General features: G+C 44.5%; 2 protein-coding genes across 4 annotated transcripts in view; one reads left to right on the top strand and one right to left on the bottom strand.

The window, feature by feature from the left end:
* Positions 1-3,773, top strand: part of RAVER2 (ribonucleoprotein, PTB binding 2) — a 91,279-nt gene extending 87,506 nt beyond the window's left edge. The window contains exon 13 of one of the 3 annotated variants that reach the window (XR_005359657.1): positions 1,735-1,847. Coding sequence is in view for 1 of the 3 variants with exons in the window: in XM_038537239.1 (XP_038393167.1) it covers positions 1,735-1,881 (147 nt within the window). In the remaining 2 variants the exon portion in view is untranslated. Of the gene's footprint in view, positions 1-1,734 lie in introns of all 3 variants that reach the window. The other 2 variants (XM_038537239.1, XM_038537240.1) reach the window with 2 other exon arrangements.
* The window catches only part of JAK1 (Janus kinase 1), a 156,877-nt gene continuing 139,914 nt past the window's right edge, over positions 3,771-20,733 (bottom strand). Inside the window, 14 exon segments of the mRNA NM_001287126.1 lie at positions 3,771-4,971; positions 5,806-5,916; positions 6,389-6,506; positions 8,179-8,351; positions 8,917-9,041; positions 9,562-9,754; positions 10,877-10,971; positions 11,088-11,238; positions 12,150-12,301; positions 13,957-14,092; positions 14,687-14,814; positions 15,267-15,354; positions 16,023-16,166; positions 19,057-19,163. Of these exon segments, the coding sequence (NP_001274055.1) occupies positions 4,876-4,971; positions 5,806-5,916; positions 6,389-6,506; positions 8,179-8,351; positions 8,917-9,041; positions 9,562-9,754; positions 10,877-10,971; positions 11,088-11,238; positions 12,150-12,301; positions 13,957-14,092; positions 14,687-14,814; positions 15,267-15,354; positions 16,023-16,166; positions 19,057-19,163 (1,817 nt within the window). The 3' untranslated portion in view covers positions 3,771-4,875.

The raw sequence follows: 20,733 nt of genomic DNA, 5'->3' as shown, positions 1-20,733 counted from the left end.
CTTCAGCTTGGTTGCTTCCTGTTATCCTGTCTTCTAGATCCCTGATCCATTTTTCTGCATCCTCTAATCTGTTCATTCTACTAGTCTATTGCTCATATCAGCTGTTGTATTCTCATCTCTGGTTTTTATTTTTTCTCTGTTGAAGTATTGAGTTCATCCATTCTTTTAAATCCATTAGCTTTATGACCCTTACTTTGAACTCTATCAGGCATACTGCTTATCTCTATTTTGTTTAGCTCTTTTTCTCTGATTTTTGTCATCTTTCATTTGGGACATCTCCTGTGTCATTTTGTCTATGTATTAAGTAGGTCAGCTATGTTTCCTGATCTTGAAAGTAGTGGCTTTCTGTAGAAGGGACTCTGCTGTAAACTATCCCTAGTCACTAGAACCAAGCACTTCAGGGGTGTTCCCTGTGTGGGCTACATGTGCACTCCTGTGTGGCTGGGGTTTGTTCCCTGTGCTGCTGGCTTAGAGGCCTAGCTGCAGCCACCATGGGCTCGCTGGTAGGCAGGGTTGGCACTCAGCCCAGCTATCTACATAGTAATGAGCCACTGTGACGATGGCATGGGTGCTGGTAGGGAGAGTTTGCATCCCTCCCTTGCCCCCTGCCCAGGGAAGGTCCACAGAGGAATGACATAATGGTGCATGTAGTGCTAGCAAGGCAGATGAAGAGTGCTAGAAACTCCTGAAAGCCTCTGGCTGTCTAAGCTGGGGAAAGTGTAGAAAAATGGTTCCTTCCAGCACTTTCATTTCTAAAGAAAACTGCAGCTCCCTATCCCACTGGCACGTATCCTGAAATTAGTAGGATCTCCATATAGTCTGGTACTTTTCAAACTATGTCTTTCAAGCTTGGGCTGTTATTTAGCTTCTTGGTTTTTTAAGGGTGGAGACTCAGTTTCTTACAGCCCTCCAGCTCTCCTGAAGTTAAGCTTTGTTGATTCTGAGAGCCAGATGTGTGGATACTCCCCTTCCCAGTGCCGGTCCTGAGGGCTGGGGATATACTCAGTGTGGGCTCTGATCTCCTTGCTCTTCTGTGCTTACGATGTCCCTCCTATTTGTGGATAGTTGTGCTGGGATTTGGTTCCATGTCGCATTTCTGCTCCTCCTACCCTTTGCAATGTAGCCTTCTCTCTGCTATGAGCTGTGGAAGATCTGTTAGTCTTCAGGTCATCTTCAGAATTAGCTGCATAGATGATGTTGTTGCCTTTGTGGGATGAGGCAAACTTAGGATCTTCCTATTTGGCCATCTTCCTCTGAGCTCTGGAAACTGTCTTGAATTCCCTGTGCACGCCTGTGTTCCACTTGGGTCTGGAACCACTTGTGTTTTTACACCTACTAGTGTGTTTCCACTTTTGTTACAACATAGACCCACCATCTAATTTGATATGCAGTTCGATTTCTCAGCCACTCATGTTTTTCAGAGGAATACTGACATCTACTACTGGTATTCGGACTCAGTGGAGTTTATGCTAAGTGGCAGAAGCAACTGCAATTGCTTTTCTTCTTTCCCCCAAATATTGGGGGTGGAGGAGAAAGGGCACTCAGAGGCTGGTTTGTATTTTTTAAAAGTTCCACAAGTGATTTTGGTATAAGAATAGTAAAGTCTTTAATAGATTTGCTTTTTATCCTATTGTTTTTAGACTAAATCAGAAGTAGAGTTGCTTTTCTTATAAACATCTTTAATGAATAAACCAATTTTTAATTTAGATATTAGCGTTGTGATTTTTCTCATAGGTATCATCTTTAAGAAATGAAAAGCGAGGCTCATCATATCTCATCTCTGCCCCAGAAGGTGGTTCCGTGGAATTTGCCGACCAGCATTCTCAGGGCACAGGAGCATATTACATGGAAACGTACTTAAAGAAGAAGCGTGTATACTGAGCTAAGTTCTCTCCATATAATCTCATAAGGTTTTTTGCAGTATCTCTGCTGTTCATCGCTGCCTTAACTACATTCAGACTAGCCATATCCTTTCAATACGGGTTTCTAATTTCCCAGAAGGAACTGTATTGTGCAGCAAGCAGAATTGCCAAATAAAAACTAAGTAGCAATAAGACAATTGAGGACATTTTCCATTAGAATTAGATGCATCTTAATTGGTATTAACTTATAGCCATTGGAGAAATTAACAATGTTCCAATATTCCTTATTTAGGACTGGGAATAATTTTGACACCATATATAAAAGTATGAAGCAATAACTGGGAAACAGTCCTGTTTCCTGAGCCTTAGAAGAATGAGTTTTTTTTATGCCAATGTGCATTTCAATCTACTTTTCCTAGAACAAAAGAGTGCAACTACAAAATGCAGTGGTGGTAATGTTATAAAGATGCTCTACATGCAAACTAAATAATTACCCCCACATCAGCTAACCCTGAAATATAAAACCCAGAGTGATGTCCAAGTTCTACACAACAACAGATGCTTTACTTTTAATGTTATCTACCATTTATACTTTTTGTGAAAAACAAGCTATTTTTTTTTAAAGTAGCTTTAGTGAATAATTTCAGGGGTTGGCAGACTACACCCTGAGGTTAAGTTCAGTTCTTCACCTGTTTTTATATTGTCTGCAAGCTAAGAATGATGTTTACATTTTTAAATGAAGTAGAACAGATTTGAATTAAGTACTATGAAATTTAAATTTCAGTGTCCATATATAAAATTTTATTGGAACACAAATATGCTCATTCATTTACATACTGTATGTGGTTCCTGGTGTGCTGTAGTGGCTGTGCTGAGTAGCTGTAACAGAGACCATCTGGTCTGCAAAGCCTAAAATATTTACTCTCTGGCCCTTGATGGGGGAATGTGTGCTGACCCTGCTCTAGGAGCACTAATTCCCTAATCCTTTAACTTCTGCAACAGGCTAGTGGGTGGCAAGTGATGTCGGTTTCTGAGTCTGATTTTATGGCATAAACTAGTGATGAACAAGGCCTGTTTTGATCCTTGAATGTCCTATTTCCACCATACAGTCTATACTGCTCTTTCTGAAGGAACATTATGAAGTAAGAGTGTAACAACTCGGAGCTAGTAAGTTATACCTCACTTTCTGCTTTGTCTCTTAGTCTTGTGTAGTGTTAGGCTGAAAAATTATCTCAGCTGTTTAACTCAATTTGGCAAGAATTGCATTCATTGCATATTACTTTTGACATCACCATTTCCTGAAGACTTTGGTATTAAACACGAGTAATCCTTTGCCATCTAGAAATTTTCAAGTTTATTCCTCATTACGAATCTCAATGATCCTAGTGTTTTTGAAATCAGATAATTAAATCTAATTCAGGAAACTTATTTTTGACTCTTACCTAAAGCAGTTGGCCTATTTCATATGTTATTAACTTCTAAAGTGACAAAGTTAACTTCTAAGGACTAGCATCACTCAGTTATGACTCAGCAGATGAATAATGGTTTCTCCATGTTCTGCACTTTTCCTTTCCATTTCCTATTGCATTGAAAATCTTCAATGCTTAGTCACACCTTTCTGATAATATAAACAGAAGATGGTGAGTTTTAAATCAGAGCTGAAAAATGAAACAGGAAGAGGTTGAAAAAACCAAGATATTTTGGATTATAACACATGTGGACCTGCCATCTGTATGGGCTTGTGCCCATTATCATTGGACAGAATAGATAAGTACAAATCAAATGGCGTTTGTAATAAGGACTATTACCAAACTCCCCCTGCAAAGTCTATACTGTTATTTTTCTATGTAAACAAATTGTTTGAATGCTTTGAAAATGAAATCTTAATATTAAAAGGCATATGCATGTGAAGTCTCTAGTATATTTATTTGTATAAAGAGTAAACAAAGTGCATATAGAGTAGCCACAGGTTTGACACAGACAGACACCTTGGTGATGTAGGGTTATTGAATAAATTTAAATGGCAAGTTTATTGTTGCCATTGCATCAATCCAGAACTCTTTTTCAGGCTCAAAAGGTGAAAAGTAATGATATCAAACAAATGCTAGACAGCATTAACAGAAAGTTTTTTCAGACTCTTGGTCATAAAGTTCTTATGGTTCACATTGAATCAGAGAGTAGACATTTTTGATTACCCAGCTACCTCCAAGCAAACTGAACACTGTCTAATAGAACACTGACTGGTTGCATACAGCATCCAAAACCAATGCTGGAACAAGTGGTAGAGTTATAAAAGGATATACATGAATATTTCTTAAAAGCACGTATGATAGTATCTGAGATCTTTATATTGTTTAGGAAAGCACTGGCACAGGCTTGGTTCTCAAGAATTAACATGCAGCAAAGTATCTATTCCACAGCTTTCCCCCTGGGTCTGCCCAGTTTTCTCAAAAATCCATAGTGCTGGTCACCCACGGGGACAGGAGCAAAGCCACTGAAGAAATAACTCAAAGTTTAAATCCTACTGGTGACGGGAATACACTCATCTTTGTATAGAAACAATAGTCTACTAACTAGTATCTAATATTTCAAGAATGCTTGGTTTATCACTGTATAGATATTGAAATTTGAGGGTATGCTGGAGTATTGGCTAAGTCCATCAATCTTTATCTGCCAGGAAAGCATTTCAGATCTACTGGCAGCTGGGAACAAGTGCTTCTGGCTGCTCTTTGTGTTTTCTGGTGCTCAATTGTGATGGGAAGCTAGCCAAACAAAATGGTGGTATATGTTCTTTCCAAAAGGAGGAGTGCTTAAGTGCCTTCTATTGTTTTGGTTGTCCTTATTTGTTATTGGTGCCAAATTTAAAGAGGAAAATACTTATGCATAATAAGCACCACAGTGTGCCTTACATACCCAAATACAAATTTTTTTGCATTAAAAATTCTTTTAAATGGCTTGGGTATTGGTTGGGGAAGGAGGACTTGGTACACAGGAGTTTGAATGTTATTCATGCTTATTTTAAAAGTGCTTCAAATCCTTCAATAAGGTTCTGAAAAGTTGTCCGATTAGATGGCTGGAATTCCCAGCATTTTCTCATAAGTTGATAAACCTGTAAGAAGGGGGAAAAATCAAGTTAAACACTTTTTGGGAAATGTAAAAGACTTTCCTTATTATTCAAAATATTATTTACAAATGATAGGTGTCACATTTCCTATCATTAGTTTCAGATGTAGTTTTCAGTAATTCATCAGTTGCATCTAACACACAGTGCTCATCACATTTCCTATATCTTGAGAAGCTCACGACTCGACCTTCCAAAAAGTCCAGGTCATTACATCTCCATGTAGACTCTAAGTACATCTCAAATAGTCTAGAAAACTAAAGTGATTTAGTCATAAATGCTACTGACTAAAATGCAATTACAGCTGACTCTTGAACGACATGGATTTGAACTGTGCAAGGTCCAGTTATACATTGTTTTTTCAATAAATACGATACAGTGCTATAAATGTATTTTCTCTTACCATTTTTTTCTCTTGTAATCAGTAAGCCTCCTGGTCAACAGCAGACTTAAGTTTGGGTAATCAAAAGTTACATTCAGATTTTCAAATGTGTAGGAGGTCAGTGCCCCTACTCTCGTGTGGGGGAAGGGTCAACTCTATATGTACTTGTCACAATCAGGCTCCACCAGAATATGTTCCTTTAGGGTGCTCAGTGAGGTCAGCCCACTTCTGGATGGAATTCTTACTTTAAACATAACTTATGGCTGTCATTTGCCCCAAAAGATGATTTTTCATCAGATCAAAGAGGTTTGATCTGAAATTCAGCTTCAGAAAATTATTTCTTCCCACTTCAACCCTACCCCTGAACACTTGCTGGATAACTCAAGCCTTAACAACACCACACAAATTGAGTTTATTACTGTAAAATGACCCACAAATACCTCTTCTGGACAGTGAGGTGGACAAGGCAAACGTTTTCCTTCTTTTAATGTATTCACAAGTCTTGTTACTGTCATCTGGCCATGAGTTGGGCCTATCATTTTCAGAAACAACTATGTAAAATAAAACCAAACAAAATATTTAGCACATATTTAGATCAACATTAGATGAAGGTAAAATTTCTAGAATTAAATGGAAATTAAATGAAAGTCCAAAATCTTGATTAGCTCTCAATGATTAGTCTGTAATCTCTGTCAGACTCCACTAACTATCCCTTTCCCTGGCTGAACAGCCTGTCCCAGTGAAAATGATCTCATTTATGAATACCTGAGCCTCAACAAGGCCCTCCCCATTGGCTCCCGCATTCTCACAGGAAACTGACCCTGGACTCTTCACACAGGTAAGATCCTTGAAAAGCCAGCTATCATTTTCTAGAACTTGGGCTCCTTATGAAATGAGGACTTGAGAGAGCCACAAATAAGTGACACTTTCCATTGTAACACACTAACTGGATGCCATTTAAGAACAAAACTTGCACATTTTCACTGGGTGCTAGGTTCATATAAAGGGACAAGGAAGACTTACCGCCATGGGGCTGGAATCTGAGTCACAATAAGTAAGCAACTCATGCAGGGTCACTCCAAACGACCAGACATCAGAGGCGATATAAAATTTACATTGAATTAAACATTCAGGAGCATACCTGAAAGAAAGCAGACCATGAAATCTCTTCATTTCTTGGGAAGGATATTCGAACAAACATTACAGATTAAGTCCAAAAAAATTACTTCTTTGGCTTTTCTTAGTATTTAATACATTAATCACAGCTATCCTGAAGCACACATTTGATGTGTAAAACAATGCCATCTCAGGCTCTCTGTAGCATGTATTTGCTTTAAAATATTAGACAGTTTGTGCTCTTCATTGCACAGAGCAGGTACTGTCCATGTAGAGGAGGCATGGAATGACAGGCCCCAGGTGTTCTTTGCAAGTTCAAAATTAGTCACTAGCAGTGACCTCCCCGTGCAGGTTTCTTCCAAGGTCAACTGTTTCAGTGGATGACAGCCAACTGCCCACGCCAGAAATGGAGGCATCCCCATATCCAGTTTCCTAAATATTTAAACCTTCTCACTTCTCTTAAGCCCCACTGTCACTGTCCTAGTTCACATCCTCACTAGCTCTGGCTGAATCAGATTCCCTTGGCTCCAATCTTGTTCCCCCTCCATCCACAGTGATCTTTTTAAAACAAAAGCTGCCATTTGTCAAGCTTCCAGTGGTATATCCCAAAGCCTGCGGTGGAGTGCCGCCTCCATAACTCGGCTTCCAGGGCTCTGCGTTAGCCAGTCCTTGAGACCTCCTGCCTCATGATCCAGCCACAGCTGACACACATCCTGGGATATTCACTGTTCTCATCTCATCTTTTTACCATCCTTACAAACCCCCATGGATCTTTTAAGATTTTTAGAGAGAGGCAGAGACACAGGCAGAGGGATAAGCAGGCTCCATGCCGGGAGCCCGACTCGGGACTCGATCCCAGAACTCCAGGATCGCGCCCTGGGCCAAAGGCAGGCGCTAAACTGCTGAGCCACCCAGGGATCCCCCCCATGGATCTTTAAAGTCATAACAGGACTTCCAGAAAACCAAGCTTATATGCAGCTACCATCATGAAATTGGCTGCCCAATCCATTACATTCTAAACTCGGTCTACTTGTTCACCACATATCTCTAAGTACCTGCCATAAAGTAGGGCCCTGATACATATTTATGAGTGAGGGAAGGCTTAGGCACCATGAGTGGGAGAGATGTAGGTGTGGGTCTATGCGGGACGCACCTTGGAGGTGCTGGTTTGTTCTATAGGCGTGGCACAACAGAGGTTTAACCAGCTTCTCCCTTGGTGCTCCAGGCTGAGAGGGCTCAGAGTCAGGATGTGGCCTTCCAACCCAGACACTCTAATGATCTGTTGGCAGATAGCTGAGTCCCCCCCTGCACTGTGGTCCGCTCTCCTGTCGGGGATCTCCCTGAATCATCTGTCTGTGCCTACCTTCCTCACCTCATTCCTACCCCTTCCTCCTACCTGCCCTCTAAGCCTCCTGTGCATGGATGTGACCCCTGCAACTGCTAACGGTTTTATGGACTGTGTCAGATGAATGCCCTCTCCTGGGAAGCTGGAAATGCTGAGCCACCAGGTGGAGCATCCTTCACTCCTTGGAAGATGGTGTCATATGAGCCTCTGGCATTTCTATGTGGGTTGGTTTCAGCGAAACAACCTAAAAGGTGTTTCTTGAAGGCAAGGATCAATCAATTCCAAATGTTCTAAGTTTCTAACCTTGACTTGGGCAGGAGGAATAAAAGACATTAACATTAGATTCAGTTACCAAAACACAGGGCTGTCCCGATCATCCTTGACTGTGTAGTACTCCTTGTCAGTTTCAATTGCTTTGGTCAAACCAAAGTCTCCAATTTTCACTTGGTGTTCACTCTCAACAAGGACATTCCTTGCTGCTAAGTCCCGGTGAACATATTGCCGAGAACCTAAATAGTCCATCCCCTGAGAAGAGAGAAGTAAAGGTAGAGTGTGTTTCCTAAAGGTCGGTTCCGGTTCTGTTTTGTATCCATTACTGCTTCACAAAAAAGCACAAATGTCATTTCGTTTACCTAGCACTCATTTTTTTTTGTTTTTTTGTTTTTTAATTTTTTTTATTTATTTATGATAGTCACAGAGAGAGAGAGAGAGAGAGAGAGAGGCAGAGACACAGGCAGAGGGAGAAGCAGGCTCCATGCACCGGGAGCCCAACGTGGGATTCGATCCCGGGTCTCCAGGATTGCGCCCTGGGCCAAAGGCAGGCGCCAAACCGCTGCGCCACCCAGGGATCCCTTTTTTGTTGTTTTTAATGCAAGAATAATAAGGCCAACCCAATTCAAAGAAATATACATTAAATCAGCCATGTTAACAAATCAGTTTTCTTAGTACTGGCTGATTTTCATCCAAATCATATAGAGCAAAATGAACCCAGGTACAATTACTGTAAAGCTTCCCTCTTGCAGTCTAATCACAACCCAATTACCCTAGGACAGAGCGCCTGATTTTTTCATCTTTAACATTTTTTTTTTACCTTACAAATCTGAACAGCATATTTTAACTGTTGTTTGAGGTTAATTTTGTTCTTATTCTTTGGAAGATATTCCTTAAGACTTCCTGAAGGCAGAAATTCCATGATGAGCTTAATACCATTTCCTCCTGTTTAGAAAAAAAAACAAAACAAAACACCCATCACCATGAGGTTGCCAGATGAAGGAACTGTGGGAGAGTAGATGGTACAGGATCTGTAGACGCAGGCCCTGAACTGATTTCAGTGTCCCCTCTGAATCACAGGCAAGTTACTTAACCTCTTAAGCTCTAGAACCTCACGATCCTCAGCAATTAATGGAGATAGTAAGACTCATGTACATAACATATCCCAATCCTCAGCATTCACCAAGCTAATAGAGTGATCTGCAAATCACTGCAGATGGCTGATTTTTTGAAATTATGAGCCACATAATTTCATTAGCAATTTTAGAGTACAATATGTACCATATAACTCTATACTGAGGGACCCAACCACACATACGACTGTGAGGCCCCAGAGTTCACAGGAAGCATCCCTAGGGTGTTCAGATGGCGCAGGTAAGGCTGAGGGCACTACCTGCACAGCACTGACTTTAAAACCCCAGACAGTTCTTTAGTTTTCAAACCAATCCCACTCTGCACAACATACCGTCTTCTGTACAGATGCCTTTGTACTTCACAATGTTCTCATGATAAAGGTTCCTTAGAATTTCGATTTCCTTCTTCAGATCAGCTATGTGGTTACCTCCACTCTCAGGCTTCAGGGATTTGACAGCCACCTGCTCTCCAGTATTATCCCCCTCAGGGTCATACCTGCAGAGCTCAACCTTCCCAAAGTGGCCCTACAAGGAAAAATACGTGCGCTTGATGAGAAAAACCCCACACTGGGTTGGCAGGAACACTTAGATGAGGCTGGCTTCTTGTGCTGTCTCCATAAATGCCAGGGGAGAGCAGCACAGCCTGACCTCACAGGCAGCGAGCTCCTACCCAGCCTCTTCCTGCCTACCACAGCCCCTTCCTCTCGTCTCACATGCCACCTCCTCCATTACTGAGCTAAGACAAGAAAGCACCAGGGGACTGGTGAACCAACACATCAATCCCAGTTTCCACGTAAGTGTAACCCAACAGGAAAAGGAAGTAATTGCCGGACCTGCAGGACAACTCTGTGTTCTCTGACAGCCGTGGGCCCAGGCCAAAGGACAGGCACCACAATGTAGCTGAAAAGAGCACTGCATGAAGAGTGTTTAGAAGATGTGGGATCAGATCCCAATCAAGCCACTAGATAGCGATGTGGACCCAGTCACCCAATCTTCTGAGCTGGCTCCAGAGGTGCTCAGCATACACAGTAGCAACGGACTTTCAGGGATGGTGTGAGCAACCAAGGACACTGTGCCTAGAAAGTGCAAAGTGCCCAGAACAAAGCCTCGGCACAGAGAAGATACTTGGTGTGGGACACAGTCTGTGTTCACTTAACTGAACTACAGAAAATCTGTACAAAGATACAAATCGCACTAGCTTTTCTGGTTACATTAACTGTTAGGAAACTCCCATTTGAGATCCAAGGGAAAAGCAGATATTCTATCTGGCCTGTGTAGTAAATAATCCCTCATTTAAGCAGCCTCGCAGGATATAAATACCCAGGAAAGTCAGGGATTTTTCTGTTTCTACCACATCTATATCTATTCCCCCATATCTCTCCCTTTCCATTCTCTTCCATCCCTCAGAGAAGAATCAAGTCTGGAGGGAGCAGACCAACATCTTGTGTACTTATCCAGCCACTTGGACAGGCAGGTGTATGTGCGCTGTCACCATGTGTCAAATGGAGAGTCCCTTATGATTCAACTGGCCCAGGGCAAATGCAGTCAGATGCCTTCTCTCTTAAACCGAGGCCCGAAATGAGAGAGTGGAGTGGCTTTGGATACAGAGAGGTGACACGGTCAGCAGGGGACTCCAGCCTAACTTGCCTCTCCCAGGTCACGGATCCTCTTCAAGAACCGCTTTTCAAAATGTGTGGGATCCACTTCGGTTGCTGGCTTTCTTTCGGAAACAATGTCTGGATCTAATGGGAGAAAATAAACCATATTAAAAAAGTGACTGCCATTCACGGGCTCTTCATTACTCACCCGCTTCCCTGGGCACTGGCTGTTCTCACTATAGAGCACAAGAGTGTCTTACTCTGCTCTTCCAGTTTATTGATGTCTCTCATGATGGCTCGGAAGAAGGGTCTCTGGTTGGGGTCATAGTTCATGCAGCGGGTCATAAGGTCAGCCAGCTCCTTACAAGATGGTGTCACTGGCCGGCACCGGCTTTCGTAGAATCTCTCTTTCTATAAAGAAGAAAACCACATGGAAGAAACCAAAGGAACCACTCACTAACCTTTCAGCCCCAGTTACCATCCCTATTTAATTCCCAACAGCTGTGCTTGAAGATAGATTTCATAAGCATGTGTTACTGTTGCCTTATTTCGGCTTGGGGAAATCTTAGTCTCCACACAAAAATCCAAATTCAAGGAAGATGGGCAGTATAGCAGTATAGCCCAGTCCTGAACAAGCTACATTCCAGTGAGGTCATGCAACGTTCCTGGAATACAATTTGGCAATATGTATAACCTTCAGATTCTCCAAATCCTTTGACTCATTAATTCCTCAGTGGCCCTATTGAATGACTCAGAAATAAGTCAGATATAAACAAAAATTTATGTTCAAAGATATTCCCTGCAGAATTAGAACATTACAAATTTAAAAACAACCTAAATGCCAAATATAAAATTAATTAAATGTGAGGTTAATGAAACTACTAAGTTTGTAAAATTGGAAGACATTAATAGTAAAGTACACAGGATATTAAAAAATACAGCCTATATAACTATATTTAGGATAAAGAAACTCAACAAATATCTGTGTTAATTTTGCTAGTAGGTGCTTAAAATCTGAGCTAAAAAGTATTATACTGTTCTACTGAACACATGCTGTGTGCCTGACACCCTGCATGCATTATTAATCTTCATAATAGCCCTGCAAAGTAGGTGTTGTTTATCCCCATTTTATAGATGATAAAGCTGAGACTCAGGGAAGGTTAGTGACACTTTTGAAGTTACATAGCCAGTAAGCCTTTGGAGGAGATTCAAATGGACATCTACCTCTTCCTACAACATGAGGCTTCCCGAGAACTCCCAAGATGTCCACTAGTGCTCAAGGAATCCTCAGTTGGCTCACACCCTGGACTGCAACTGCTCACCTCAATCAGGGTCTTGTCTTTCAGAGGGATCTCGCCATTGTAGCAGATTTCCCACAATGTGGTTCCAAAGCTCCATTTGTCAGCAGCCACACTCAGGTTCTTGGAGTCTTCAACACACTCAGGAGCAATCCATGGGATTCGTTCTATGCACTCTGAAAAAAGATGGGAGATATTTCCAGATCAGTTCCTGGAATCGCCTGGGGAGTAAATCGCTGTCATTGCAGCAGGCACTATGAACTAACGAAGAAACTATTTTAAGCAGTGTTTTCCAAACATGGACCATGGCTACATTGGTCCCATGGGGAGCTTGTGAAAGGTGCCATCTTCTGGGCCTCTCACTCTGGCACTTTAGATGCACCAGTCTTAGGGCCAGCAAGTATGTCTGTTTATCACCTGCCCCCCAGGAGGGTCATGCAGGGCCAGTCTTCTGAAGCTCTGGCCGCAGAAACAGCAAAGTACTCCCAGGTAGAGGCCACCACCCTAGGGAAGGAGAACAAAGGCTTAAGAAAGAAAAGACAGGAAGATGGGCCCATATGTGCAAAGTAGGCCTAGGCTAAATCTCATGCACTCCTCACGGTCCTCCTGCAACACTATGCTTGCTCAATGCGCAAAAGGACAAGGGAAGATGACAGGTGAGGCTGTTCTACATCATGCTTGCACCTGGCTACTTCCGCAGCCCTGTTCCAGCTTCTTCCCAAGACCAATATCTGTACAGATACCCCTGCTGTATCCAGGGAAATGCCCCTTAACAAGTGCTGTGGTCTCTAGCAGCACTCTTCTGGCTCCTGCTGGAAAGAGAGGCAAGTGGGCCATTCTTGAACTGGGCATTCACAGTCAAGCCCACCTCACTGACCTACAAGGCTCAGATGAAACCCCAACGCCTCTCTGAGTCACCCTCTGACCCCAACTAGATGACATCTCTGAGTGTACACAGCATTTTACTGGCTTCTCTGTGGGGTACCTAGGCTTTTCTACTTGCCCTGGAGTCACCTGTGTCTATGTCTCAGATGCTTGCTGAGGACAGGACCCTTATAGATTCAGGGGCAAACCTGTGCAGACTGTTGGAAGTTGGGTGGAATGTAAGCACCATGCAGGCACTAGAGGATGCTTCCCATCCTCCTTCTGAGGAGGGGATGACTTAGGTCTTACTTGTAAGCCTTGTCTTCATCCTGGTTCTCTTCCAAACTTAGCCCATTTTTTGAATTCCTGAGCAACACTCTAAGCGCCAGGCACTGTGCCTGGTGCTAGAAATTGCTGGCCAGCACCGGCCAGGGCATGAGGCCCGGGGGCATGCTGATGTCCTGTATATGGCCTATAAGGCTAAGATGCAGAGTACAACTCATGCAGCGCTGGTTTCAGCATCTCCGCTCCTAAGCCTGTCCTTTCCTGCGGAGCCCCATAGCTCATGGTAACCTCATTCTAAGCATGCAGGACCACAGCAATCACTCAGGGACCGCCCCCCAAACTGCCCACCAACTACAGTTGAGGACCAAGGGGACCCAGCTCCCCCTGACGCCTCTCCGACTATCCCCAGGCCCAGCAGCTTCCCTCTGTGCTACCCCTAGCACCTTGAACAAAGATGTGCCTTGGGTGAATTGTGTTTCTCCTACCCCACAGTTAGCTCCCTAAAGGCAAGGACTGGCCCCCAGGGCCCAGGAATAGCACCAGATGCCTGTCTGCTAAAGTTCTTTTTTAAAAGGAAACACACCTGAGCCCTAGCCCCCTTCTCCCCACTGGTGAGGATAGGGAGGGTGGAAGGGTGAAGGGCGAGAATGGGAAATGGGGTGGGAGGGACGGGGAGACACACCTTGCCTGGACAGCACAGTGATGGGGATGCCAGGGTCACTGAGCTTGATGAACGGGCCGCACTCGCTGTCAATGCCCTCACGGGCCAGGAGAAGGTTTTTAGTGCACACATTTCCATGAACTAGGTCTTTATCCTCCTGTAGAGTAAAAAGGGTAAAATAAGCCAGCTACCCATGGGTATAACCCCCTTCCTTCCTTCCCTCTGTTTCTGAGCCTGGCCCCTCATGTCATCTCCATATTCGCCAGCAACAGCCATGCCCAGGCAGTCGAGCTGTCCCCCAATTAGTTCTCTGTGTCTTGGGTACCTTATATTATGTTCTTCTGCCCCAGTTCCCTCACCAGAGAAACAGAGATAATGGTGGAGCAGGCCTCCTAGGGCATTTGTGAGAATAACACTAGTAAGACCTGTATAACAACCTGAACAGCTGACTCATGGTAAGCACTACTGATGCTAGCAATTTCACTCATTCATTTGACAAGTATCACATTATTTCCACTCTTACCTATAGTGCATTATAGAAGTCAGTCCTCTGATGTGATAAAACCTCCTTTGAAACAGGATTCATACACAAGCACACGGGCAGCCCCAAAGGAGTTTTTAGTAAGCACCGGGCACACCTGTGGCCAACCACAGAGCCTGGGCTCCAGCAGCCCACCTGGCTAGACCTCCTTCCTGCCACCCCCTAGAGGTCATTCTGGTTCCTGGTGGAGACCACAGTAGGTACACTTACCAAGTAACTCAGGGCGCTGGCCAGCTGTTTGGCAACTTTGAACTTCCATGGTGTGGTGAGGACATCACTTTTCCGGTGCATGAAGAGATCTAGAGGCCCCCCCTCCACAAACTCTTCCACCATGATATCTACAAGCACAAAAGTACGCACATCTGGGACCTTCTGTCGATCTGGGACAGTATTTTCCCTCACCCTTTGGGGAGAGCCCACTTTAATGGCTGGTACTCAGCTTGGGAGGACGCCAACATCTTAGTGAGGTACAAACACCACAGTGCTTCCACCTCTGCCCAGAGCTTCTTCCACTCTGACCCCTCAGCTTACTCACCCCACCCTCTCGGGTCCAGAACAGTGTGCAGCTTGAGGTGACAACACATAACGTTCAAGAAATGAGTGAAAGACAAATGGCACTAAATTCTATGCTATTAAGCATGAGACCTGCTCAGTACCTCATGTTTCTGAACCGTAAGAAGAGGCAAGAAGCTCAGGCAATGCGAAGGTGGCATCAGCCCCAAATTGTCATTATAGCACTCACACTCCCCAAACAGGGAGCAACCTCCCCTTCCAAAGCAAATACACTTACTCTCCACGTCTCGGACACAGACGCCGTAGAGGTACACGATGTGTTTGTGGGAGACCTGCCTCATCATGCTGGCTGCCTCAAAGAAAGCCTGTGGGAGAATAGGACAAGGGAATGTCAAGGATCAGACTCCACGGCTCTGGTGCCAAAGGGGTTCTACTGAGAGGAAAGTCAATCAGTCCCACTGTCATCATCCTAGGCCTTGAAAACCTAATAGGATACAGAGCCAGGCTGGTAGCAGAGGCTAGGTGACAATTTCCCCATTGGATACTCATATCCACCACTTTCTCTTCCTTTAAACTATGGGAAATAACAATGTTTGACACTGTAGTAGAATAAACAAAAACCAGATCTCTGTCAAGACTTGGCTTTATCACTCTCTGTGTGGGATCCTGGCCTTTATCTTTCTAGATAAAGGCTGTCATAGTGACAGCCTTAGACTACATCAGGGATTGTGAGAAGATTTAGCTAGAGGGTCCAGAGAACCATGAGGACCTCTAGATAGGAAACAGAGGAGAATGAGAGGGGCAGAGAGGGCACAGGCTGCTCAACCTACTTCATCTTCAGTCTTCCCTCACTTATTTTATATACCTCTTTTTCTAAGACTGTAGAAAGGAAGAAGTCTGAAGAAAGGAATTCAGACTAAATGACAAGTTTGAAAACCACCAGACCAAAAAAGGGCAAGGGTTCTTCCTGGCTCACGACACTCCACTGGCTCCAGAACTAGAGAAGGGATGGGGTTCTGAGGAAGACACTTGCCAGAGAAATGTCCCTGTGGCTGGGGTCTAAGACTTTGAGGATGACTTTTATTCTCTTTTCTTCAGAGGTTCCTTCATCGTCCTTATAATCCACCAGAGTACCGGAGTAGATGTGTGTCCGTGTGCCTCTCCCAAGGTGCTCTCCCTGAAAGAGGAAGGAGGAGGAGTTTGGGGTGACTTCTCTCTGGGGCTGCAGTGACATGAGAGCTGAGCCAAGCACTAAGGCCCCAATGGGAACACATAGTACCAGAAGGGGCAGGGCTAGGACAAAAGAGTCTCTGAGGCTCACAGACTCTTGGAGCCTCATCCTGGTCAGGCCTCCAAAAGGAACACAAAGCTACGCAGCAAAACACAAATGTGGTACTTCCCGGGCCCCGGGAGACAGTTAATTCCCAAATGGTTCCTTCCTTTCTGCCTCCAGAAACAACCTGAGGCTGAAACATAATCCTGACCAATCACAAAACTTCCAGCAGCACCACTATCAGCCTCCAATGACATCAGCCCCCAACCTTGGCCTCCAGAGTGGACTCAGAGAGGACCCTGGCGGGGCTTTACTATAGGCTGGGGAACAAAGACAGGGGCTCATTAGTGCTGGTTCAACTGCTCACTGGCCATTTAACTTAAGAAATGTTCTTTCACCACGCTCCATCTCTGCCCACTATTATAAACGAGAAATCACGGCACTTGTTCTAGAATCAAGTGAAGAGATAGGAGTAAAGACTCCTGGTCTAGACCCTGGCATATTGTGGGGAAAAACCATCTGCTGGGCTTATGTGTTCTGTTTGATTGTCCTCTAGATGAGGTACTTGTTCATTCATTTTCCACCCATCTACCCAGCCTGCATGTGTGTGTATGTGCATACATGCTAAGCTTTAATATCTGTGATGCATTTACATGTGGATTTGCCCAAGCAGTCCCACAGTGGGGAGGGGGTAAAGACAGAGGCAGAGACTGGAAGGGTGGGCCCTCAGTTTCCTCACTGGAAGAGGAGAACACCACCAATTAAGTGCTATGAGGACTAAATGAAATCATCACACATAACCATCTCTCTCTAAGGACCCTTCCAGTTCAAGTTTAATAATTCTGATTTAAACATTTTTATTGGAAAATCAAAATGTGATTCATAAAACTTGGGCACTTTCAAGCTACTGACATTAATCTCACAAAATCTGTAGGATGAGGTGCTATATTTCTATTATCCCACGACTCTCTCTGTAAATGCAGAAAGATTCCCTTGGAATCAGCCCTGCCCCCTAGAGGAACGTACACAATTGTTAATCGGGTATATTAATTTGCACAAATGCCACCATTTGTCATCTGTCATAGCAGAGTGGCAATGCATCTGCCCTGTCTCCCGTATCCTGGCAAGGTTCTGTGACTATTCATTAAAGCCACATCTGTCATGAAGTGATTCATCAAGGTTCTGGGAGGTTGTGTTCCCAGAACATCCCGTAAAAGCCATATGCTTTCAGAATAATTACTCTTCCCCAGAAGGGCTGCTTTATTCCAGTGGCCAAGTCATGGCAGCAGGACTCCACAGCAACCACAGAGCCCCATGCATGTTCCACAACAGCCTCCTTCCATGCCATTCCCTCTGCCTTGGCCGGGTACTTGCTGTGCATCCTCTGCAACTCTGCTTTGACGCTGCTTTCTCCAGGAAGCCATCTTGGTCCTCTCAAGGCTAGGTGGCATGGTCCTCTCTGACAGTCCCAAATCCTGCTGTACTTCCCTACTTAGGACTTAACGTCTCAGTAATGTGATTATCTACTTAAGATGCTAGAGCTGGCTCCTCCACCACACTGTGGGCCTGCCAAGGTTGCAATCATACTGGCATGCCAAAGTGCTCAGTCTGTTGGCTAGGTGAGCACTGGGAGCATGGTGGATGGCCGTGAACTGCCCAGAGGCTCGAGGGCAAGGAAAGAAGGGAGGGCTCAAGTACGGTGCCAAGTTTAGACAGAAAAAAGGCCAGAGTACTGTTGCTCTGGTGATTTTAATCTCTGGCCACAGCTCCAACCCCACCAGAAGGAATAGAAAACAATAAAAACTGGCCTTCAGTGAAGAATTATCCAAAGTGAAGTGAGAGGTGGTTGTAGCTGTGGGCTTCTACTCCCGGAAAACTCTACCCGACAATTTTAGGGATTAACTTTAAAAAATAAACTAGGAAAAAAAAATAAACTAGGAACCCAACCCCATGCCTGCTGCCTTCCACCAGGTTCCCTAATAGATGTGACCCCACAATTCGCTCTCCAACACCTCCCAAGTGTTGCAGTCTCTCCCAGGCAGTCAATGGTCCCTTCCCTCCAAGACTCCTGGCATGTTGTCTCCTCAGCCTCCCTGGTGTGTGGCTCTGTGTTCAGGGCCTGGGGTGGGGGCATGAGACAGAAAGCAGGATTTGCCCTGGGCCTCACACCCCTAGCCAAAGCCAAAGGGAAGCTACAAGGGAAACTGGGCCTGCCTATGGCTACAGACTCTGGGCAAATGTCCCCCCAGGTGGACACTGGTCCAAGGGATCTATTTCTGAAGACAGTTCTCTTGCAGGCCAACATTGTACATCTCCTGCTCTCTTACTGCATTCTGTATTCCCCAGCTTTGCTCCCTCTGGAAGCATCAGAAAGCCTAGGAACTGAACTTTAGTAGTGCTTTGTCACACAGCATGTAGTGGGTTAATGAGGGGCATCAGCGCAGACTCCCCCATGGACAGCCGATTCTCACTGCCCTGTCAGCATTCCTACCAAGTTCTCCAACTCTTCCTATCCACTGAAGACTCACAACAGAAGGTCCTATAACCCTAGATAACCCCACAAAGCCTGATTAATCCATTTCCCTCAAAGAGAAAGTATCTCTGGGGAACCTCAGCAAGGCTGGGTAAGAATGACAGGGCAGTGGCTGAACAGCTTTAAATATGAAAGGAAAGCCTCCTTACTTTTTTTTCCGATAGGATTCCCCATACCCAGACTTCACTCCCCAAAACCTCAGACTGCCCACTGTGGTGAGGCAGGACCAAGGTACACCCAAGAACCTTAGCAATGACTCACTTGCACAATATCCTTCTTGAGGATCCGGTCAAAACTCAGCTGGCTCATGGGGTAGACTGGCTGCCACTCTTGGGCTTTCTTAGTAGCCACCAGCAGATTGGAGATCTCTGTGGAAGAGAGTGAAGAAGTCTGACCGGGGTAGTGAAGGTCCCAGATCCCAGTCGGTCAATGCCTGCCAACCATGACATATTTGTACATGTGTTGGTTCAATCATTCAGTAAATGTTTACTGCGTACTTGATTTATGTTCCTCCAGGAGCTTACAGACTAGTAGCAGAGCTTAAAATGGTCAAATAATCAGCCAATCAAAAGAAAAGCTCCAATTTGTGCAGCTATTCTCCAAACCAGGCCCAGGTATTCTAGGGTTGACACAGCAGGATACATTCTGATAGCAGAACTTAGAAAAGGTCTGCCTACGGAAGTGAAATTTTAGTATCTGAGAAGAGAAACTACCCACTGGCAAGGAATGTGTCTATCTCATTTCCTGCTCTATCTCCACAGCCTGGTATATAGCAGGTACTCAGGAAGTATCTGTTACACATGTGAATGAATAGGATGTGAGCTGAAGGATGAGAGGTGAAGGGGGAGGAAGAAGAAGTACCTCGGGTCTTGGAAGTGACGGGATCTGAGGCAGGATGGTCAAACAACACTGGTCTTATGCAAAAGAACAGGGCAGGTAAGCCAGAGAAAAGGTCAAGCCTGAACCTCTTAGGGCTCCCAGCAATGCCTGATTCCAAGGAGGTGCTAACTAAATGTACAGATCATGAGCAGGCCAGCCCCCAAATTCTACTGATTCAAAGGGCAAACCAAACACTTTACAAAATCTGGTGAATCATGATGAACAGAGGTGGCTAATGCAATTTAGAATCCACAGAAGCCACCATGGAGCCACTTCAAGCTATGTCATTGTGGGGGAAGAAAGCACCTTCCCGATTCAGACTGGCAGTGAGAGGATTCTGGAACCCTAGAAGAAGCCTATCGATTAGCTACTGAGGACCTGGTCCCTACAGCAGGCCAAGTAACTGGAACAAAGTCTCTCAAATCCTTACTTCTCTGTAGGGCTTTCCTTTTTTTTTTTTTTTTTTTTCCAGCTCATATTTTCTGATTGCTTTCTCTTTGCCAGCCACTGTCCTAAGAACTTCACTCACATTAATTCCTTCATTCTAGGACAATTCTATGAGGTACATAGTATTTTTATCATCCTCCTTTTTATTCTCTAGGTCAGAAAACAGAGATTCAGAGTTATTAAACAGCTTGCCCCCAAGGGCAGGCAGCTAGTAAGCCCTAGAATCTGCTTTCACCCTTAAGTCACAGATGGCTCCAGTCTCTCATCTTCTCATAGCACACATGGCCCTAGTGGGGGGTATAAACCTGGGAGTCAGAAACTGGATTCAGGCACAAGCCCCACTTTGTTATTGTATCCTGGGTACCCTTTCTCCAGTCTATTCTCCTCCATTCTGTTATCCTGATCCACTCTGTCACTTGGATAAAAGCAGATTCCAGGCAACTCAGGACTGCCCTGATGGAGAAAAGACCCAGAAAGGGCCACTTGAATGGTGTTCCCAGGGAAGGGCTGGCACAGTAGAGCTGTTTTGAAAATTATAGAGGACTATTGGACAGCTCGGGTGGCTCAGTGGTTTAGTGCTGCCTTCAGCTCAGGGCGTGATCCTGGAGTTCT

Source organism: Canis lupus, chromosome 5 (genome assembly GCF_011100685.1).
Source record: "Canis lupus familiaris isolate Mischka breed German Shepherd chromosome 5, alternate assembly UU_Cfam_GSD_1.0, whole genome shotgun sequence".
Classification (NCBI taxonomy): Eukaryota; Metazoa; Chordata; class Mammalia; order Carnivora; family Canidae; genus Canis; species Canis lupus.
This window is presented reverse-complemented; position numbering and strand designations above follow the sequence as displayed.